The sequence below is a fragment of the Dermacentor silvarum genome, chromosome 4 (genome assembly GCF_013339745.2).
Source record: "Dermacentor silvarum isolate Dsil-2018 chromosome 4, BIME_Dsil_1.4, whole genome shotgun sequence".
In the NCBI taxonomy this organism is placed as follows: domain Eukaryota; kingdom Metazoa; phylum Arthropoda; class Arachnida; order Ixodida; family Ixodidae; genus Dermacentor; species Dermacentor silvarum.
The window spans coordinates 83,572,480-83,589,718 of record NC_051157.2 but is presented as its reverse complement, the minus strand read 5'-3'; the positions used below and the strand labels follow the sequence as shown (position 1 = coordinate 83,589,718).

Below are 17,239 nucleotides of genomic sequence, written 5' to 3'. Positions count from 1 at the left end.
TCCGTTTGCAACGTGCCACACGAGACAGATTGTCTGCGCCAGCCAACATATCGCGAAATGAAAACACGTATAGAGCTGTGCTCAAATTTCGCAGTAGGGAGTATCGTAATCGTCGGTGATTTTTTTTTCTTTTTCCCGCAAGCCAGCTGGACCACAAAGATCGCCTGAGCGGGATGTGCCTTGTATATGTGTATTGTTACATTGTGTTACTTTCCACAAGTTGCCGCCTTTCTGTCTCCCTTCCGGGCTCCTTCTCTATTGTGGGACACCCATCGCCCTATTCAACTTGCCATCTCTCCCGCTACAACGGTGACACGCGCATTGGTGCTGCGCAGCAAGTCTTCTCCCTCCCTGCCTCGTGCCAACCGGAATCTCCGCCCTTCTCCGAGTTGTCTTCTTAAGCGCAGCTCTTAGGCGCCCATTCCTGCGTTGAGCGTCGGCGTCCTTCGTAACCGAGCGAACGATCGCAGCGAAAGATGAAAGAGCAAGAGTGGAAGACGGCGAGAGCGCGAGAAGGAAGGTGCAGCGGAAGCATGAGGAGGAAAGTGGAGGAGAGTATCACAAAAGGGTGAGGAGGAAACCGGAGTGCCGCACTAGAGTCCAAAGCGGCGGCTTCGGCGAGGGCCTTTTTCTGGGAGCGGCCGCGCCGCGTCGCTGTTGCTCCGGACCCGTGGGCTTTTCGCACTCGCGAAGCGCGCGCAAAGCGAGGGTCGTCTGCTACGCGCTGCAGTTCTTTGCGTTCAGTGTCCACGCAAAGCACTCAAAGTATATTTAACTTCAACAATGTGGTGCTGCATGAAGCTTACCCATCTTTGAGCGCTCTCTTTGTGCTTGGGCAGCAAGAGAATGCAAAAACTAACGTTTCAAACTCAGCGCGGCCTAGCTCCGGTGCTAGAGTTCGGGAACGGTAATGCGGTAACTGTGCGTGCGTAGAAACGCGCTAAAAAAGAATGTAAAACACGGTATTCGCATGGGTACGCGGGAAATAGCACCATGCTTGCAAGAATAAGAGTAACGAAAAAAGTAAATTACTCGCGCAGTCAAGTGAAATACTTACGTGCGTGCAGTGACCGCTTCGCTCACCACTACGCGTTTTTCACTGACGGTCAGTAGTGGTTTACAGCCATATGCATATGTATTTATTCGACAGTTTTTTAGCCTCGACAATATTTTATTATAAACAGCGCAGTGAGAAAGTGTAAGGGAAACACGAGAAAGAGCAGAGACGGCCCTAACGCCGCAATATTGTTGGCTATTTCGCTTCAGATATAGCGTACACGAACAATTCTTGCTGTGCGCTATCTCTTCAATACAAACTTCGCGCACGATGTACCTTAAGGTTGACCGTGAGCGAAGCTTACATCAAATTCAGACATTCGAAAGAAAAGTCATTCCAGCCAGTAGGTAAACAAACATAAAAAATAGATAATATATATATATATATATATATATATATATATATATATCTTCTTCTACATTGAAATGAATAGATAGGTACTATACTGGCCTAGCCATTTACTCATTTGTTACTCAAAGTTATTGCTGCAATAGCCTTGTTTTAATAATCCGTGAATCCTCTCTGAAATTACCAACATGTAACTTCTCATATGATAGTTATTGCTTAACGTGTGATTTTTTACGTAAAAAGCATTCATGGCGCGTGACGATGTTTGGAACGAATTCTCAGGACTGAACTAGTTTCGAGATAATAATTTTCAAAGTGTCCGACGAAATGCATGGGCGTTCTAGTTAACTTTTTGAGGAAAACGCTGTTTTATGCATTGAAGCACAAAAGTTAACTGGAACGCCCATGCATTTCGTCGGACACTCTGAAAATTATTATCTCGAAACTAGTTCAGTCCTGAGAATTCGTTCCAAGTGGATACGCCTTGCGAACTCTGCAGCTATAACTAGTAGATTGAAAGATGTGCCGTAAAATAATTAATTAAAACTCAATTAGCGTAATTATGTGAATTATTCAATTAGGCGTTTTGAGTTCTTGTGGAAGTAATGGCCGCCTCATCGAGTAGTTTACATCAAGGATTATAATTGTGCTATCTGTCACAGCAAATTTTTAAAAATTTGGTGCAGCTAAAGTGAAACACCCTGTATACCTAGTGAACGAGACGCGTGAGTTAGGCGGTTTGTATTTATTTTTGGTACCGCGGCCCCGCCGACAGACACATTCCGCTTCCCAAGAGCCAGTTAAGAATTTCGCCTTAATAAAGAAACAGTAGAGCGCGGGAGGCAGTCTTGTAAAACAAATCGAATGCATTAAATAAAAGAAAGGAAACGATAGGGTGTAAAAGCGTTAGCATGAGCTAGCCATATGTGCTACGTTCTCCTAACTGGTTATCATCGCGATCTCCAGCTTATTCTCTTCTGCAGCATCCGCACACGCCACCTAACTGGTCCAGTACAGCAGCGCCGCGGCGCTTCTCCCATGCATTCACGCAGCGCTTTGGACACACTCTAGCCGCACGAGACATGCTACGACCAGGCATGCGGCTACCATAATGCGGCGAGCGCTATGGAAACAAAGCGCTGGCTTCGGACCCACTGCGCATGCGCTATAACCGATGGAAATGCTTCGTCTGCCGCAGCTGCTAAACGAGCCGCCCGAGCTCTGCGCCGAGAGGACTCTGTCGTTGAGAATCAAATGTTTTACCACAATATATCGTGAATTCAAAGCACCTAAACAGCTGCGCTCAAAATCCGCATTCGGGAATATCGTAACCGTCGGTGATTTTTTTACTAGCCTCCTTGCCCTACATACGACTCCACCTTCCTCTTGCCCTGCACCGTTGCCAGTAAGGCTGCTGTACGTAAATCTGTCAAAGCGCCTAGAAAGAGTCAATCACTGTCACCACTGTCCCTTTTGGTTTGATGTATGTAAGGACGACCAGACACGCTGTCTGCTGTCTTCACTATCCGTGTCGATGTGTCCTTTTATTGCGATAGCAATTACATGGACACTTCAGTCACATTTTTGCTGTCGTCGTCGCGATGTTCCGTATAAAGGCCAAGGATGATAACACCGTCACCGCGCGCCGTATGTGCGAGGGGAGCCGACCATCGCGGCTCAGTCTCGCGCGCGCAAGGGAGGAAAGCGGTGATAGAGTGTAATAGAATGGGGAAGTGGGTCCAGCGCAGTGGCGCACCGACAGGGGGGGGGGGGGGGGGGGGTTCGGAGGTTGTAACCCCCCCCCCCCCTGAGGCCGACTTAACCCCCCCTTTTGCTTAACCCCTTTTCTTTCCTTACGCATTTGAGTACTGCAACTAAGATGTAAGACGCGCAATCATCTGCACACTCGCAAAATGCGCATTTTTTGACAATTTCCCGTGAAGAAATCGAAATTAGTGCTATTTAGATGGTATTGGCAAACTGTCAACACCCCCCCTCCCGGCAGAGATCCTGGGTGCGCTACTGGTCCAGCGGACGCCTTAGCAAGCGCCGAGGGTGAAGCAAAAAACGCGGAAAATGTGGCGGCGCTGCCATCGCCTTATTCTGAATCTCCGGCCAACAAACGCTGGCTTCGGCTGTTTCGGCTGCGCTCATTGGCTGAGGCGAGCTCGCGGGCTGAGTAGATGTCGTCTGCTCGACGCACCGTCGATGTTGCGTCGTTTGCATTCTTTCCGCCACTCTTTTTCCATTTTATTTACAATCTATCGGTGGGGAATAATCTCAGTGTTACCGCTACCGAATATCCGGCTGTCAAAGCTCCATGCAGCTGCGACAGGGTCTCCGACGCGACAAGCGTCCGGCCGGCGAGCGGGGCCGCTCATTCGGGAGAAAGTGACAGTGGCGCCACCTAGATTTTCAATAAAAAATGCCTCAGCGCACAGCCCTTGTTGGACCCACTTCCCCAATCTAGTACACTCGAGCGGGGAGAAACCGCGCCGTAGCGCCGTCTTCCATCGCGCGCAAGGCATCGGGCGGAAGGGGGGGGGGGGGGGGGGGGGGGTCGTTGTAGTCTAGCCACGGTCGATCCAAATATGGCACGAAGCTTCGGGCGAAAAGTGGTTCAGAACAAATTGTCACGGACATCAGCAAGGGGGGTTATGGGAGCAGCGATTGAAGCGCAACTATGTGAGGAGGGAACAAAGCATTAATTAAAACGAGACACAGATTCAAGGAAAATAAAATTCCTATCAATTTTATATATGCGTGACGAGAAAAGGAAAGAACTCTATTTTTCTTTATCATTATCAATGAATACCTTTTTTCAGTGCCCACCTTAACAGGGTGCTGAGGGGTTGACGTGCATCCAACGATTGGACCAGCCCTCTACACCCAAAGATTTCATCAGCCTCCAAAGAAAGTATGTTCTGTGCAGGGGAGCGATTCGATACCCGTATGGCTGACCTTTTACTGCATCGCTTTTCGCGCTGAAAGCTCGAAACACCTATCAAGTCGAATGGCGGGGCATTTGAATATACAGGTCTAATGGCAGGCCACCAAACAAATTTCGCGCCTTTGAGAACAAAATTACGTCACTTCTGTTTTTAATGCATATGGCGTCACATTATTTTTTCTTCCGCCGGAAGTGTTCCCTCCTCACACAGATGACACTAAGCCCCATGAACCGCCATGTTTTGAACGTATGGGCTTCTTTGCTACCAGGGGCCGCATTCTGTAACGCTTCGGTTTTCGAAGGATTCGGTTTGGCGATGGCGTCACATTGGGGCGGTCCGTTGACGTAATGAAAACAAGTGAAAGGACAGAGACCAATCGGCGCGAAGGTTTCTTTTTGTGGCAGTGAACGTCACAAACCGAGTAAAAATATACCAATTTACGAGCGCTTCTTGGTAAATAAAAATAATTTGTTCATGGTATTGATAAGGTTTACGTTTTTCATCATGAAAAGCGTGTGAGTTGTACTGGCGGTGAGTGACTTAACGAATTTTGTTTACTTCGGTTGACCCATTTATGCCGCTAGGTGGGACGTCGTACGCCAACTTCGCGTTGCGGCCAAAATACACACTCAAGTTCCTCGCACAGTCGGAGCGCTGTCTCTTTTGAGAATCTGAATTGTCGCCTGAATCCCTCATCTGTCATCTCAAAGGCGTCTTGTCGACGTCGAGGTTGTCGCTGTCTATCACGGAGGCTCGCTATATATATATAGAAACTTTATTTGGCTGGAAAATATTTGAAGTATAGCGGTGGTCGGAGCCCCTCAGTCCAGGGCCCCACTGGCCTCTGCCGCCTGCCTGACCTGGCTAATTAAGGACTTTTGTCCTGCCAAGTCGGAACGGGCGAGCTGTGCCTCCCACTGCTCCATTGAGATATTATTAGTGGGCCTATGAGGGTGCTTACTACACTCCCAGGTCACATGTATTAGTGTAGGTATGCCACCGCACCAAGGGCATGTGGCCCTATAGCGGGTGGGATACATGGCATTTAGCAGTTTTAGATGGGGGAATACCCCGGTCTGTATTTTGCGCCAATCGGCGGCCTCTTCCCCGCTAAGTTGTGGGTGAGGCGGCGGGTATTTTCTGCGGACTCCGCGCTGATGAGCAAGGATGTCTTTTGCATTTAAATTGATGGGATTTTGTGAGGGATAGTGTGAGGGGTTGGGGTTCGAAGAGGACGCCATCGCTCGGTTAGTAGACGCTCGAGCTAAAGCGTTAGCCTGTTCGTTCCCCTGTACCCCCGAATGTCCCGGGCACCAGAGTAGGCGATGGCGGTGGTTGAACGATTTGGGGATTATCGCGAGGCTAGCCGCAGTCACGTGCCCCTTAAGAAACATGCAACATGTCTCCCGGGAGTCAGTGACCACGACTGAGTCCCTTTCCGAACGCACCGCGTGAGCGAGCGCGATCGCCACTGCTAACATTTCGGCTGAGGTGGGGGAGCCCGCCGTGGTCGACGCGGTAATTTGCTGCTGGCTGATCGCGTTCACGACTGCCAGGGCGTACCTCCTTTGGTAGCGCTGCCCGGTAGCCTCTGCATACGCAGCTGCGTCCGTGTAGTACGTATTGTACCTAGCGTTATTGGAGTACATCGATTGAATATGTTGTCCGCGTGCTTTGCGTCTTTCCTTGTTGTACTCGGGATGCATATTCTTGGGAATTGGAGCTACTGTAATTTTGGATCTCACCGAAGGAGGGAGAGGTACGGCCTCTTCGGTGAGATAAATCGGGTATGCTGGGATATTAAGTCGTGCCAATATTGCCCTACCAGTTTTTGTGAAGCTGAGGCGCTCCCTCTGTCGCATCAGAGTGGCCTGCCTCAGTTGGTCGAAAGTATTGTGTACTTCCAAAGCTAGCATACGCTCCGTGGAGGTAGATTTAGGCAGGCCCAGAGCCGCCTTGAAAGCTGTTCGAATTATCGTGTTGGCCTGCCTCTCCTCTTCCCTGTTCAGGATTTGGTAGGGCAAGCCATATGTGATTCGACTAATCACTAAGGCCTGTACGAGCCTTAGGGTATCGATTTCTCGCATTGCCGCCTTTCTATACGTCACTCGACGTATCATTTGGGCTATGTTGTGGGTTGCGGATTTGATGGTTTTGAGCGTCTGTGCTGCTCTCCCGTCGCTCTGAAGCCACAAACCCAGGACTCGCATCGTAGGTACCTCTCGGACCATTTGGCCCTCAACCACAATGTTAATCGACCCTCTGGATTTGTAGCCTTTCGCGTGTATCCGGATGACCTCGGATTTTTCGGGCGCGCACTTCAGCCCGCTCGTTCGGGAAAATTTCTCCACCGCTAATACCGCGGTTTGGAGCGTGTATTCTTTTTCCCCTAGGGAACCTCTGCTCGCCCACAGCGTGATATCGTCAGCGTAAAGCGTGTAACCTAGGTCGGGTATCCGATCGAGATCGCGCGCGAGGCGACACATCGCCATGTTGAAGAGCAGAGGAGATATTATCGCTCCTTGAGGGGTTCCTTTGCTCGGCATTTTAAATATCTGCGATGTGATTTGGCCAATACTGATGCTGGCCTCGCGGTTGGAAAGAAATGCCCTTATGTAATTGTAGGTGCGCTCACCACAACCCGAGCGTTCGAGTTCCTCGAGTATTGCGCCGTGAGAGACATTGTCGAAGGCTCCTTTGAGGTCTAAAAGCACGATAACAGGCGCCACAGGCACCGCACACGCGCCGTCATTTTGCTCGGAGTGCCGCGATCTCGCCCGTGCACACGGCACGCACAGGCTCTGCACACGGCACACCGCGCTTCGGATCAGACCGAAGCAGCGCGCGCGGCTTCGCTTCGTAGCAGACGACAAATTCGGTTTCCACGTGATTGACATGTGCGTGACGTCAGCAAAAAATGCGTTCGCGCCCTGAGGCGATGGCGTCACCCAGGCGGCGACCAATCGCTGCACGCAAACCGAAGCCTTCGAAAACCGAAGCGTTACAGAATACGGCCCCAGGTATATTTACCTTGGTCCAGCAGCAACTGCGGAGTGTACAGCCCACGCGGTTTATCTTGAAAGCGATCTGCATTAGGGGCAAAGTCTTTTTGCGCTGACAGCTCATAACTTTGTGCGTGCTGCATTCTCGCCGCTCAGTTTGCGTTGAAGTGATAGACAGCACAAAGGTAATTTCGCTCGCTGCTGCTGACGTGGTTCCTCACGCCAGCCTTTTGACAACGTGTGTCCACGGCCATTGGGTGAGATGTGTTCATGTTCACCCGTGTGCGCTGACACCATGCTTGTTAATTTAGTTCCTTGCTATCCTTACTTCGTATAGCTGTCTACTAATTTGCTATCACAATTGATGCTCCGCCTTTCGGGTGAAACTGCGACTTTTAACGCGACAGCGTTAAGGGCCCCATGTCGCAGAAAATCCGGCGTCGGCGTGGATGTTGGCGTCCGTGGTGGAGAAAATCATCCCGGACCACACCGACCGCGCAAGCCCTCCACGTGGCGCAAAGTGTTAGTGCAGGAGAAAATCATCCTGAACCACCTCGACCGTGCAGGCCCTCCACGTGGCGCAAAGTGTTAGTGAAAAAAATTGAATTTCTCACAGTGAAATCCGGCAGAGAAATGGAAAAATACGACTTAACCACAACCTACAGACATGGTGGCATCGGACTGTTATTTGAATATATGAGAAAACATAATTTTGTTACGAAGAAACTCGAACTCGTTTTCCAGCATTTCTACCATACCAACAGCGGCGTGCTCGGGTAGGCTACTTGCGAAAATCTTATCCAGATGGCGCTCGCATCTTCGGCAGGTCAAATTGGGACTTGGCCTGCCTAATGTGTTTTGGACACACGCGCGCGCGCGTTGGGGCAATAGCAAGGAGGAGGAGGAACAAACTTTTATTTAAACCAGCAGTTTAGCTGGCTGGGCCTAGGCCTCCCACGTGGGGACATCGAGGTCTTGCCTCTTCGCCGCCTCGCAGGCTTGCTGGGTAGCCCAAAGTTGGTCGTCGAGTTGGGAGCTGCGCAGGGCGGCATGCCATCTCGACGAGAGGGTCACGGTATTATTTGTCGGATATTGGTTTTTACATTCCCATAGCATGTGGGGAAGCGATGCTGCCTCAGTCTTACAGACCTTGCAAATGTTACTAGGGTAGGTGTCCGGGTAGATCCTGTGGTAACGTTAGTGAGGGGTACGTGTTTGTCTGTAACAGGCGAAGGGTGGTTGCCTGTGCTCTGTTTAGCTTGTGATGAGGGATGGGGAAGGTTCTTCTGTTGAGATAGAATGATTTCGTGAGGTCGTTGTAGCTGGTGAGGCGATCGCGTTCCGCGGGTGCACCTGCGCTGTCTCCGGCACGGTTGACAAGGCCTCGTGCTACGGAGTGAGCGACCTAATAGCAAACAATTAAAATAAAAAAAAAATGTCCTAAGGCCTTCACATTTTAATATAAGACGACTTTTATTGCTCCAGGAAAAAGTCTTCCCAGCAATGCATTTCTGCTTAACAATGAAGCCGACTTTAAGGGGATCGGTATAAGCTTGGTCTTTGTAAGCTGGCTTTCCCACGTTCTGTGTTGCAGTGGAGCCTACTCAAAGAAAAATGCGATGCGAACGTGGCCTTTAGAAATTTTGAAAGTGTTCGCTGAAACACCCTGTATATAAAAGAATGCAGCTAAATGTTCATGTAGGTAGACATAATAAACAGAAAGAGTGAGCTCTGTTCAAGCAAGATTGTCATGTAGAAATCATAAATATGTATGTAGTCAGAATGAAAACATAAGTGGCCGAATTTTCAAAACTACAGTTGAATCTCCATAAACGGAAATCGTATAAACAGAATTGCTGGTTAAACGGAACAACAACAGGCTCTCAATTGGCTTTGTACTTGAACGTTAAGAACTTTCGTTTATCAGAACCCAAAATGTTCGCAACTCTCTATATAAAAAACTACAAAATCAATCTCTAATCTTTTAGGGATCTTTTCTTTTTTTCAGAGAAACAGAATCTGAATTTTTTATTTTTTTTTACTCGTACTTGCTGGACACGTGATATGTGCCGCTCATTCAATATTTTCTTTTATGTGTTAAATAGAGATGCAGTAGTGGGCGACTTTCTGTCACTCAGAATCGGGTGAGGGAAATTACGGAAAATGAGTGTTGTGAAAAAAAAAAAAAAACGCTACTATATTAGACTATCAGAGTGCAGCCAAACTCTGTTCAAGTTTACAGAGGATGCATATTTGGTGCATGCATTAACTGTTCCTTCATCTATCTGTAGTGACAGCACAACAGCCAAAGCACAGACTGACCAGGTTGCGTCAGCTTGCATGCAAGCATATGTGGGTGCAGCTATGTTTTCTTGTTCTTTGTATTGCCACTGGGAAAACACTTAATTTTTGGCGATTCGTCATTTGGTACATGTAGCCCTAATGCAGAGAGAGGCATTCGTCCTGCAGTGGACATAAATATAGGCTGATGATGATGATATGTAGCCCTAATGAGCCCGAAGTATTGGTCAGCGACTGTGCTGGCTCCAAAATGAGCTTGTAAGCAAACTAGCTGTTTCTTCATACTTCATAATACTCAAAATTTCTGACAGCAGCATGAGCGGGTGTACCACTGCAAGTCTTTTTCGGTAAACGGAACTGCTGTTTATTAGAACATACCTCTCCAGTCCCTTGAGGATCCCTTTAATGGGACACTAGTACAAGACCAATACTATATCAAATCCTGGCTGACCTGTGCCTAAAACAAGTGCTTATGAACAGAAAGCATTTTATTTTGTGATGTGCCATTTCACTTTGGCTAATCCTGACACGATTTAAGAAGAAAAAAAAAAAAGGAATCAGGTCAATGATTTTACTACAAGACAGACTTTCTTGTTTAAAGTACAACTTAAATTATAGGTGATGCTTCCTGTAAAGATAACGCTATTTTTAGAAGTCATTCATCACAAGAAATGTGAATTTCTTTTTAATTCAAAGAAACAGTTACAGTATATGTACAATTTCATGGTATGATGAATTCATTCTTAAGACTAAATTAAGCAAGCAAAACATTCAACTTTAGGCACGATAGTGCAGCAGGAACTATGTACACAGCATGCAAGTTAAATATTTGTACACTTGGCTCGAGACAATGTTGCTAGGGGGGGTGCGAATATCAATTTCCGAGACCAAATAGAATATCATTAAAATAGTGCCAGAAGCAAATTGAATTATCAAATATAGAATACTTTTTGAGTAGTTTTCAAATAATGAACAGTTGTTCTCATTATCAATCTTCATGTCCTAAAATATTCACAAAATTAGCGAGAATGCAAGTTATGAAGCATTCTTTATTAAAAGCACAAACGGAGGATTAGGGGAAATCAAGCAGTTTATTTGCATGCTCAGGACTTATTGGTGAGTGTGAATGATAGTCAAAAAAAGTATGGCTACCCGAGTGAGTGTAGTATGCTCCACTACGTAACTTCACATGTTTTATGTCGGTCACGTCCGTTGGGTTGAAATTATCGGATAGTCGGCGATTTCAAGAATTTGAAAACTATATTGGAAAAACATTCGTATTTACAAATATAGTCACTATTCAATTAAAAGACCGAATCAAATAGTGCAATATTTAATTTGTTACTCAATAGTTTCGAATATTCGCACACCCCTAAATGCTGCACAGAGCATGCCTTTGCATGTACGAAATTGTCCAAACTAAAAATCAGGAGCGACAACCTTGAAATATCAATAAAAAATGCCTTTAAGAAGTTCTAGACATGTATTTGTCCGAGGGTAAAACTGTACAAGTAAAAGAAAAAATATTCACACAATTTTGCAAATACAAGAATACAATAAAAATTACGGTGTTCCCAATATTTCCATAAGATGTCCACAAAAAATCACGGCACTGACAATATTTCCATAAGATGTCCATGAAAAATCACGTCACTGGATCAGCTGTGGACGGCTCTGTGAGTACATAAAGAATCTTCACCATTGTCTCACTGAGATTTTTCAGCCTAAATGGTAAGCCTGCAAAGAAAGGGGAAAAAAAAAAAAGACTTCTTTCATCATGTTCTGCAGTAAAAAAAGTTTGCTAGTACACCACCACTATTAAGTAAGCAGATTCTTATATTTAGCAGCTTCCAGAAGAGATTCCAGAACTAGATTCGAATAAAGCAACACAACTTCCAAAAATAGCACAGTGCAGTACACTTGAAATAATGGTGGAAAAGCAGAAAAATACTATCATTAGAACTGCATATTATAGCCAGGCTGAGTCCATGTACCTTCATTATACAATTTATACCTGTCATTATAATGACTGCAAGTGGTCTGCACTGTACCATATTTGCACCATATTCTATTCACCGCCTACTCTAATGATTTTTGTCCTCTGTGCAGCCACTGTGTTCCCAATTGTCCCCTTAAGTACCTTGGTTTTTGCACAGCAAGCACAGCTATCTCTGCGACCCCCTACCAAGCAACGCACCATTAGAAAGCCTGACACCTGCCCGGGGAAGGGGTTGCCTATGCCCATCGTATAAACCAGTCAGTGTCCGGCAGTGGGGATCGAACTACACGCCTGTTTCAGTTGAGCCTGTTGTCCTGCCCATTGGCACACAGGTGTGGTATTGCGCAACCACTTGTTGATTCCTAGCTTAACGACACGAAAGTCAACGGCAGTCTAAAAGTTTAAAAATCGGACAGCTTGAAAGTCACAAGTCGCTGGGTCACAATGTCATAAACGTAAGCCAGACACTCTGTGCATGTACTGCAGCTGAATGCAGTATGATAAAAACATTCAGGAAGATCTGGGCAACTTTTAGCAGCTATACATTACAGACAGTGAACTGCTACCAGCATCGCTAAACCTTTTTCATCCCATTGCTGGTTTATGACTGCCTCTACATGATAAAGGGCAGTGATAGACTTTTTCCCTTTCAGTAAAGAAGACACAGCTCTCATGAATCTTGCGGTGAATCCTTTGCACTTTGTCATGCCCTTAAAGGGACACTAAAGACCAACATTCAATTAGTTTATTATGCAGGTAAAGTACTCTCTTCAAACCTTATTTTCATTCATCTGATGTAAAGAAATTGTGAGCACAGTAGTAATATATTCAGTTCAGGTGTCATTGAAGAGGCAAGAACAGTTACATTGGAACACCATAATAATAAAAAAAAAAGAAGCATGCACTTACGACAACGTATGTAGGCATAAAAATGTGCAAGCAAAGAAAGTAGTACTAGTAAATAATTTTTGCTAACAAACCTCTGCTGATGTAGAAAGTGGATCCTTTTGGGAGAAGCATCCAAGTACCTCCTAATGTAGTTATGTTCACTCCAGTGTCAACAGCATAAAGAAACTGAAAACAACAGATAAAATCAAAAATTGCCTAATAAAGTGGTTGAATAGGCAGAGTTCACACAGGAAGCATGCCATAACACGCTTCTGGATGGCTTCTGTCAATAACAGTCAAGGGTGGGACAGCTGAAACAGCCTTGAAAGCATATTTGGAGCAGAAATATCTGTTTTGGAGCAGAGTATTTAAAATTTGGAGCATCTTAATGGGAGTAAAAAGGACATTTCCAGAGCTGCAAATTTCAAATTTGGAGCAGCTTACTTCTTGCAAAACACTCAATATCTAGAGCACATCCATGAAGTGATTGAAAGTTTTACACTAGTCCATTTGGACTAACATTTTAAAAGACTGCCTTAGATTTGCCGTTAAACTGACTTCAGAGGTGAAAAAACAAAAACAAAAAAAAAACTGCTGTTCTCTGCTTTCTAGTTCTCACTTGATACACTGAAGTCCCATTAATGCTAATTCCCATAATTCGAACTTATGGATAACTTGAACTGCATTTTGGTTGTTGTAGCTGCAGTAGACATTTAAATGAATAAAAACTTTTGGTATTTCAATACCTGAATGTGCGAGATGCTTATTTTAAGCGAAATTCCTGTTGTTCCACCTAACCCTAGTTCTAAAATCTGGTCTACGGTGTGCGCAGTTTTTTTACAGCAAAGCTGTATACCTCTTGTTGGTCGGAAAATTTCGTGGCGTTAACACAAAACTCCAGGTTAACAATTGAAGGCAAACGGCATACCTTGCTTTGCAATCAGACATACAGCATATATATATGCTGTGTATATATATATGTATACTTTGTGATGTCACCACACTTTCATAAATAAAAGGGAGACCTATATAGCAACTCATTCAGTTCATTCTAAGACTGCCACGGGTAGACCACAGAAATAGACACCAGAAAAACAGCGTGAGTACAATGCTCGACCATGTGTGGTGTTTGATACAGCTTCACTGGACATTCACGTTCGCAAGGCGGGATGGGATGGCGGCCAATTTTTTTCCCCCCTTCCCTCCCCCCCACCCCCTTTTTAGGGGCGAAGCTCCTTATGGCGGCACCCGTTCCGTCCCCGTCGTCGTAGTAGTAGTGTGTAACCAGTAGTGTGTAACCAGTCTGAGAAAAATGAGAAAAAAAATTCCGAAGTTGTGTCCATAGCGCGGAATCGAACCAGGGACCCCTCGCTTCCGAGCGCGCCGCGTTAGCCCACTACGCCACGAAGCGGACATGGACACACGCACCACAATGGCAATAAATACCCAACATTAACGAAAGGCCGCGTTTCTAGCGCGTTTCTAACGCGTTTGTGCTAGCGCGTTACGGCCCGTGTAAGAAGCTGGTGTAAGACGCTGTGGCCTCTCCGCCTTACCTTCAACGCGTTTCGAACGCGCTGCCCAAAGCGGTGGCAAGTCAAGTTCAAGTCGAGGAGCGTTTATGAATACGGGGGGTATACTCTCTCAGCAGTCATGTGATGGCGCCGGCAAACGCGGTGCACGTTCCGGCATGTGTAAATGGCTGCGTAAGACGCTGTGGCCGCTCCCCCTTACTAGAGAGTACTGCACGTTTCTAACGCGTTTGTGCTAGCGTCCCCTTAAGCGGGAGATCCGATGATTCCCTCCGGAGCTTCGCCCACTCATCATCATTCACCCCGTGGATATGCTGCGATTTTTTTTATGCACTGTGATTGGGGCATTCTGGCACAGAGCAACACCTAGAGGGGATTCCCGTACACCACGTATTGGCATGACGCCGGTACGGCAGCAGAACTGCAGCTTTGTTTGCTCTTAACTAGATGGTTGCTTTGCATGCTGCAGGCATTCTTTCAATAATTCAAGCCATGATTTGTCGAAAAACGCTTTATAAATGAACATGTTTTCGGCCATAAGCAATAATTCCGGTAATTTACAATCGTGCTTTTCCCCGTAAATTCGGTTGAAGCAGAGAGCTTCAACATCCCCGCTGTGAATGACTGGGCACATGTGCTATATTGTGAGAAGTTTGCTTGCCACGTGAAAAGTTAAAAAAAAAAAAAAATGTGTGCAGTTTGCACTAGTGGTGCAAGGCTTGGTCACAGCGGAGCTAGTTCTGGCTTTTGCTAAGTGTTGCTAGGTTTTTGCTAAGTTTTGCGTTGTTATGCATGGCTTGGCTAGGCAAGATCGGTTCTCCTTCGTCGATCGTAGTCCCACTGAACCGCGCGTTGAGCTTCCTTGTAGGTGGCTTCTTCCTCGGGAGTCTTGGCTTTCTTCGGTCACTCCATGGTAGCTGCTGTTCACTAGACGAGAGCGGCGACAAGTCTGTCAGCGCGCCGGCTGCTCAGAGCTTTCTAGCATATCAGTGACGTCACAGCTAAGCGAACACTTGCTTCTTCTCGGCTGGGAAGGGTAAGGCGAAGCCCATGCATGCCGCGGCGAGACTTCGCCCTACGCACGTGTGTGTTGCGAGGAGGTTGCGTGGCTCGGCGATGCACAGCTGGGCCGTGTTTTCTATCGGCACGAAACGGACTTACAAGATGCTTAACCCTGAATACCTTACAATTTAAGCAAACATCTGGAAGTGAACTGCACTTGACTAATGAAATGAGTGTAGCAGATATGAGGAAGAGCAACAAAAGAACACTGCATCTAAACAAAACACATTGTCTTTCTTAAAGTGCTGGCAAGTATTATACAGTGCTATGATCGCAACCACTCCATGCCTTGGGCACCTCATAGCTCAGTCAACATTGCTCAGTGCAAATGATGTCTTCCTGGCTGCGAAATTTACTTGTGATTAGACAGGTTCTTGTTTCCCATTTCTTAAGATATGAAAGATGATTACAAGTGTATTATTGCAAAACAAGCAAATATTTGACCAAAAACGTAAGGGAGCCACCAAGCATCTTACAGCTTGTCAGTAATGCTAGCAAGAAAGAAAGAAAGGGCAAGACTGCACGTGCTGATACTAACCATGTCATGATCATTGTTTGCAGACAATGCCTTTTCAGAACTTGGGTCTAGTCTCATAACACCAAAGGTAGCAGTGTCAGTAGAAAAATAGTGGCCAAAGACAATAGCGCCATTGCCGAGGGCTTGTTTTCGGGACAAGTCCATGAACTGCACTTCCTCCTCCTTGGCGTGAAATGCTGCACAAGATGAGATGGACACTCATGTAACAAACACAAGAGAGCTTCCCTCATTTGCTAGTTAACCAGCAGGATGTGTCACCATTTGCAAGAACAGCTGGGCAAAAGTGATAGGAGCACACATGCTACAGTAATTGCTTAATGAGAACAAAGCTGCATACTACTACGGCACACTAAGTTTCTTTAGCTAATGGGACAGAAAACACTTGGCAGCCTTTGCATAAAAGCCAAGAAGCTACCACACTTTCTTGAAAGTGACAACCACTGCATTGAACTAAGTGCCCTGCCTAACCTGTTTCAGGACAAAAGAACCCAAAGAAAACTTATGCAGGCGCAAACACCTAATTTCTCATAAAATGCATGCAGTTACCACTTGAGACGATGCAGAGATCTGCTAAAGGGTTGCTGCACAGCCTTTAACATTGCTTAAAGAGGCCACGACGCTATATATTTTCGAGGTTAAAGTATGCATTGCATGTTAAATTGTATATGTCCAACAGCAAGCTGGCAAAATTAGAGCACGTGCAGTGCAGTTGAATATATGTATTTAAATTCTTTTATATTGCAGTAGAACTGTACAGCAGCCTAGCAACACTGAGTGGTGACAAAATGAAATGAACCTCCGGAAGCAGCTCCCTCAGAGGTTAGGGAACCCACTCCCAAAAGTCGTGCGTTGACATTCTGCAAGCACCAGAAGCGATTGTGGAAGCTGGAAATGGCTGCCACGTGTTGTTTCGTTTTTAAATGTGTGTCTCGGCAGTCTGCTGCTGCTTTTCACTGTGCGAGTGAATGAACAGCAGTGGCCCAGCATTTCCTGACATCACAGAGTCCATGCAAAAATGGCAGTCGCTGTCAATAGGAGGTGCATGGAAGCAGTGGTTTCAAATGAAATTTCTAGTTAAAATGTGCACCGAGAGCCCAATTTCTTTATGTGTATAACCGTATACCTATAAGAGTGATGCAAAGGGCCCTCTAAATTCAGTTACAATAATAAACTGAGAATGGTCAGATGACCGTGTCAATGCCCCTTTAATGAACATATGCCGCATGACACATAAAGTATACCGCCATAAGCATATCTTCCAAATACAGTAGACATCCACAAATTCAAATTGGCCCTCGCCAGATTCAAACTTGACTGGTCAGTACACACACGCCTGACCCAAACAGAGACTCCACAATACCACAATGGCTGCATGTCTGCCTTGGTAGTGCTTGGGATAGCGGATGTGTCGAAGACATGCTCTCACCAAACAATGCAAATGTTAGAATCTATATGAAGCAATACTTTTGTGAAACAGCTAATTAAATGTTCTATAACTAATTGTGATGCACACAATCATCTTTATTTTCATCCTATGTAATGTGTAGGGGTGTGTGAATAG

General features: G+C 46.0%; 2 protein-coding genes across 7 annotated transcripts in view; one reads left to right on the top strand and one right to left on the bottom strand.

Moving 5' to 3' along the window:
• Positions 1-17,239, top strand: part of LOC119450320 (glycoprotein 3-alpha-L-fucosyltransferase A) — a 243,594-nt gene that overhangs the window by 103,553 nt on the left and 122,802 nt on the right. The window lies entirely within an intron of this gene.
• The window catches only part of LOC119450315 (uncharacterized), a 39,766-nt gene continuing 32,724 nt past the window's right edge, over positions 10,198-17,239 (bottom strand). For 4 of the 5 annotated variants that reach the window (XM_049665789.1, XM_049665788.1, XM_049665787.1 and 1 more), the window contains 3 exons: positions 15,679-15,854; positions 12,639-12,732; positions 10,198-11,396 (listed from right to left, as the gene is read on the bottom strand). In XM_049665789.1, the coding sequence (XP_049521746.1) occupies positions 11,305-11,396; positions 12,639-12,732; positions 15,679-15,854 (362 nt within the window). In that variant the 3' untranslated portion in view covers positions 10,198-11,304. The remainder of the gene's footprint in view (positions 11,397-12,638; positions 12,733-15,678; positions 15,855-17,239) is intronic. The other variant, XM_049665791.1, reaches the window with a different exon arrangement.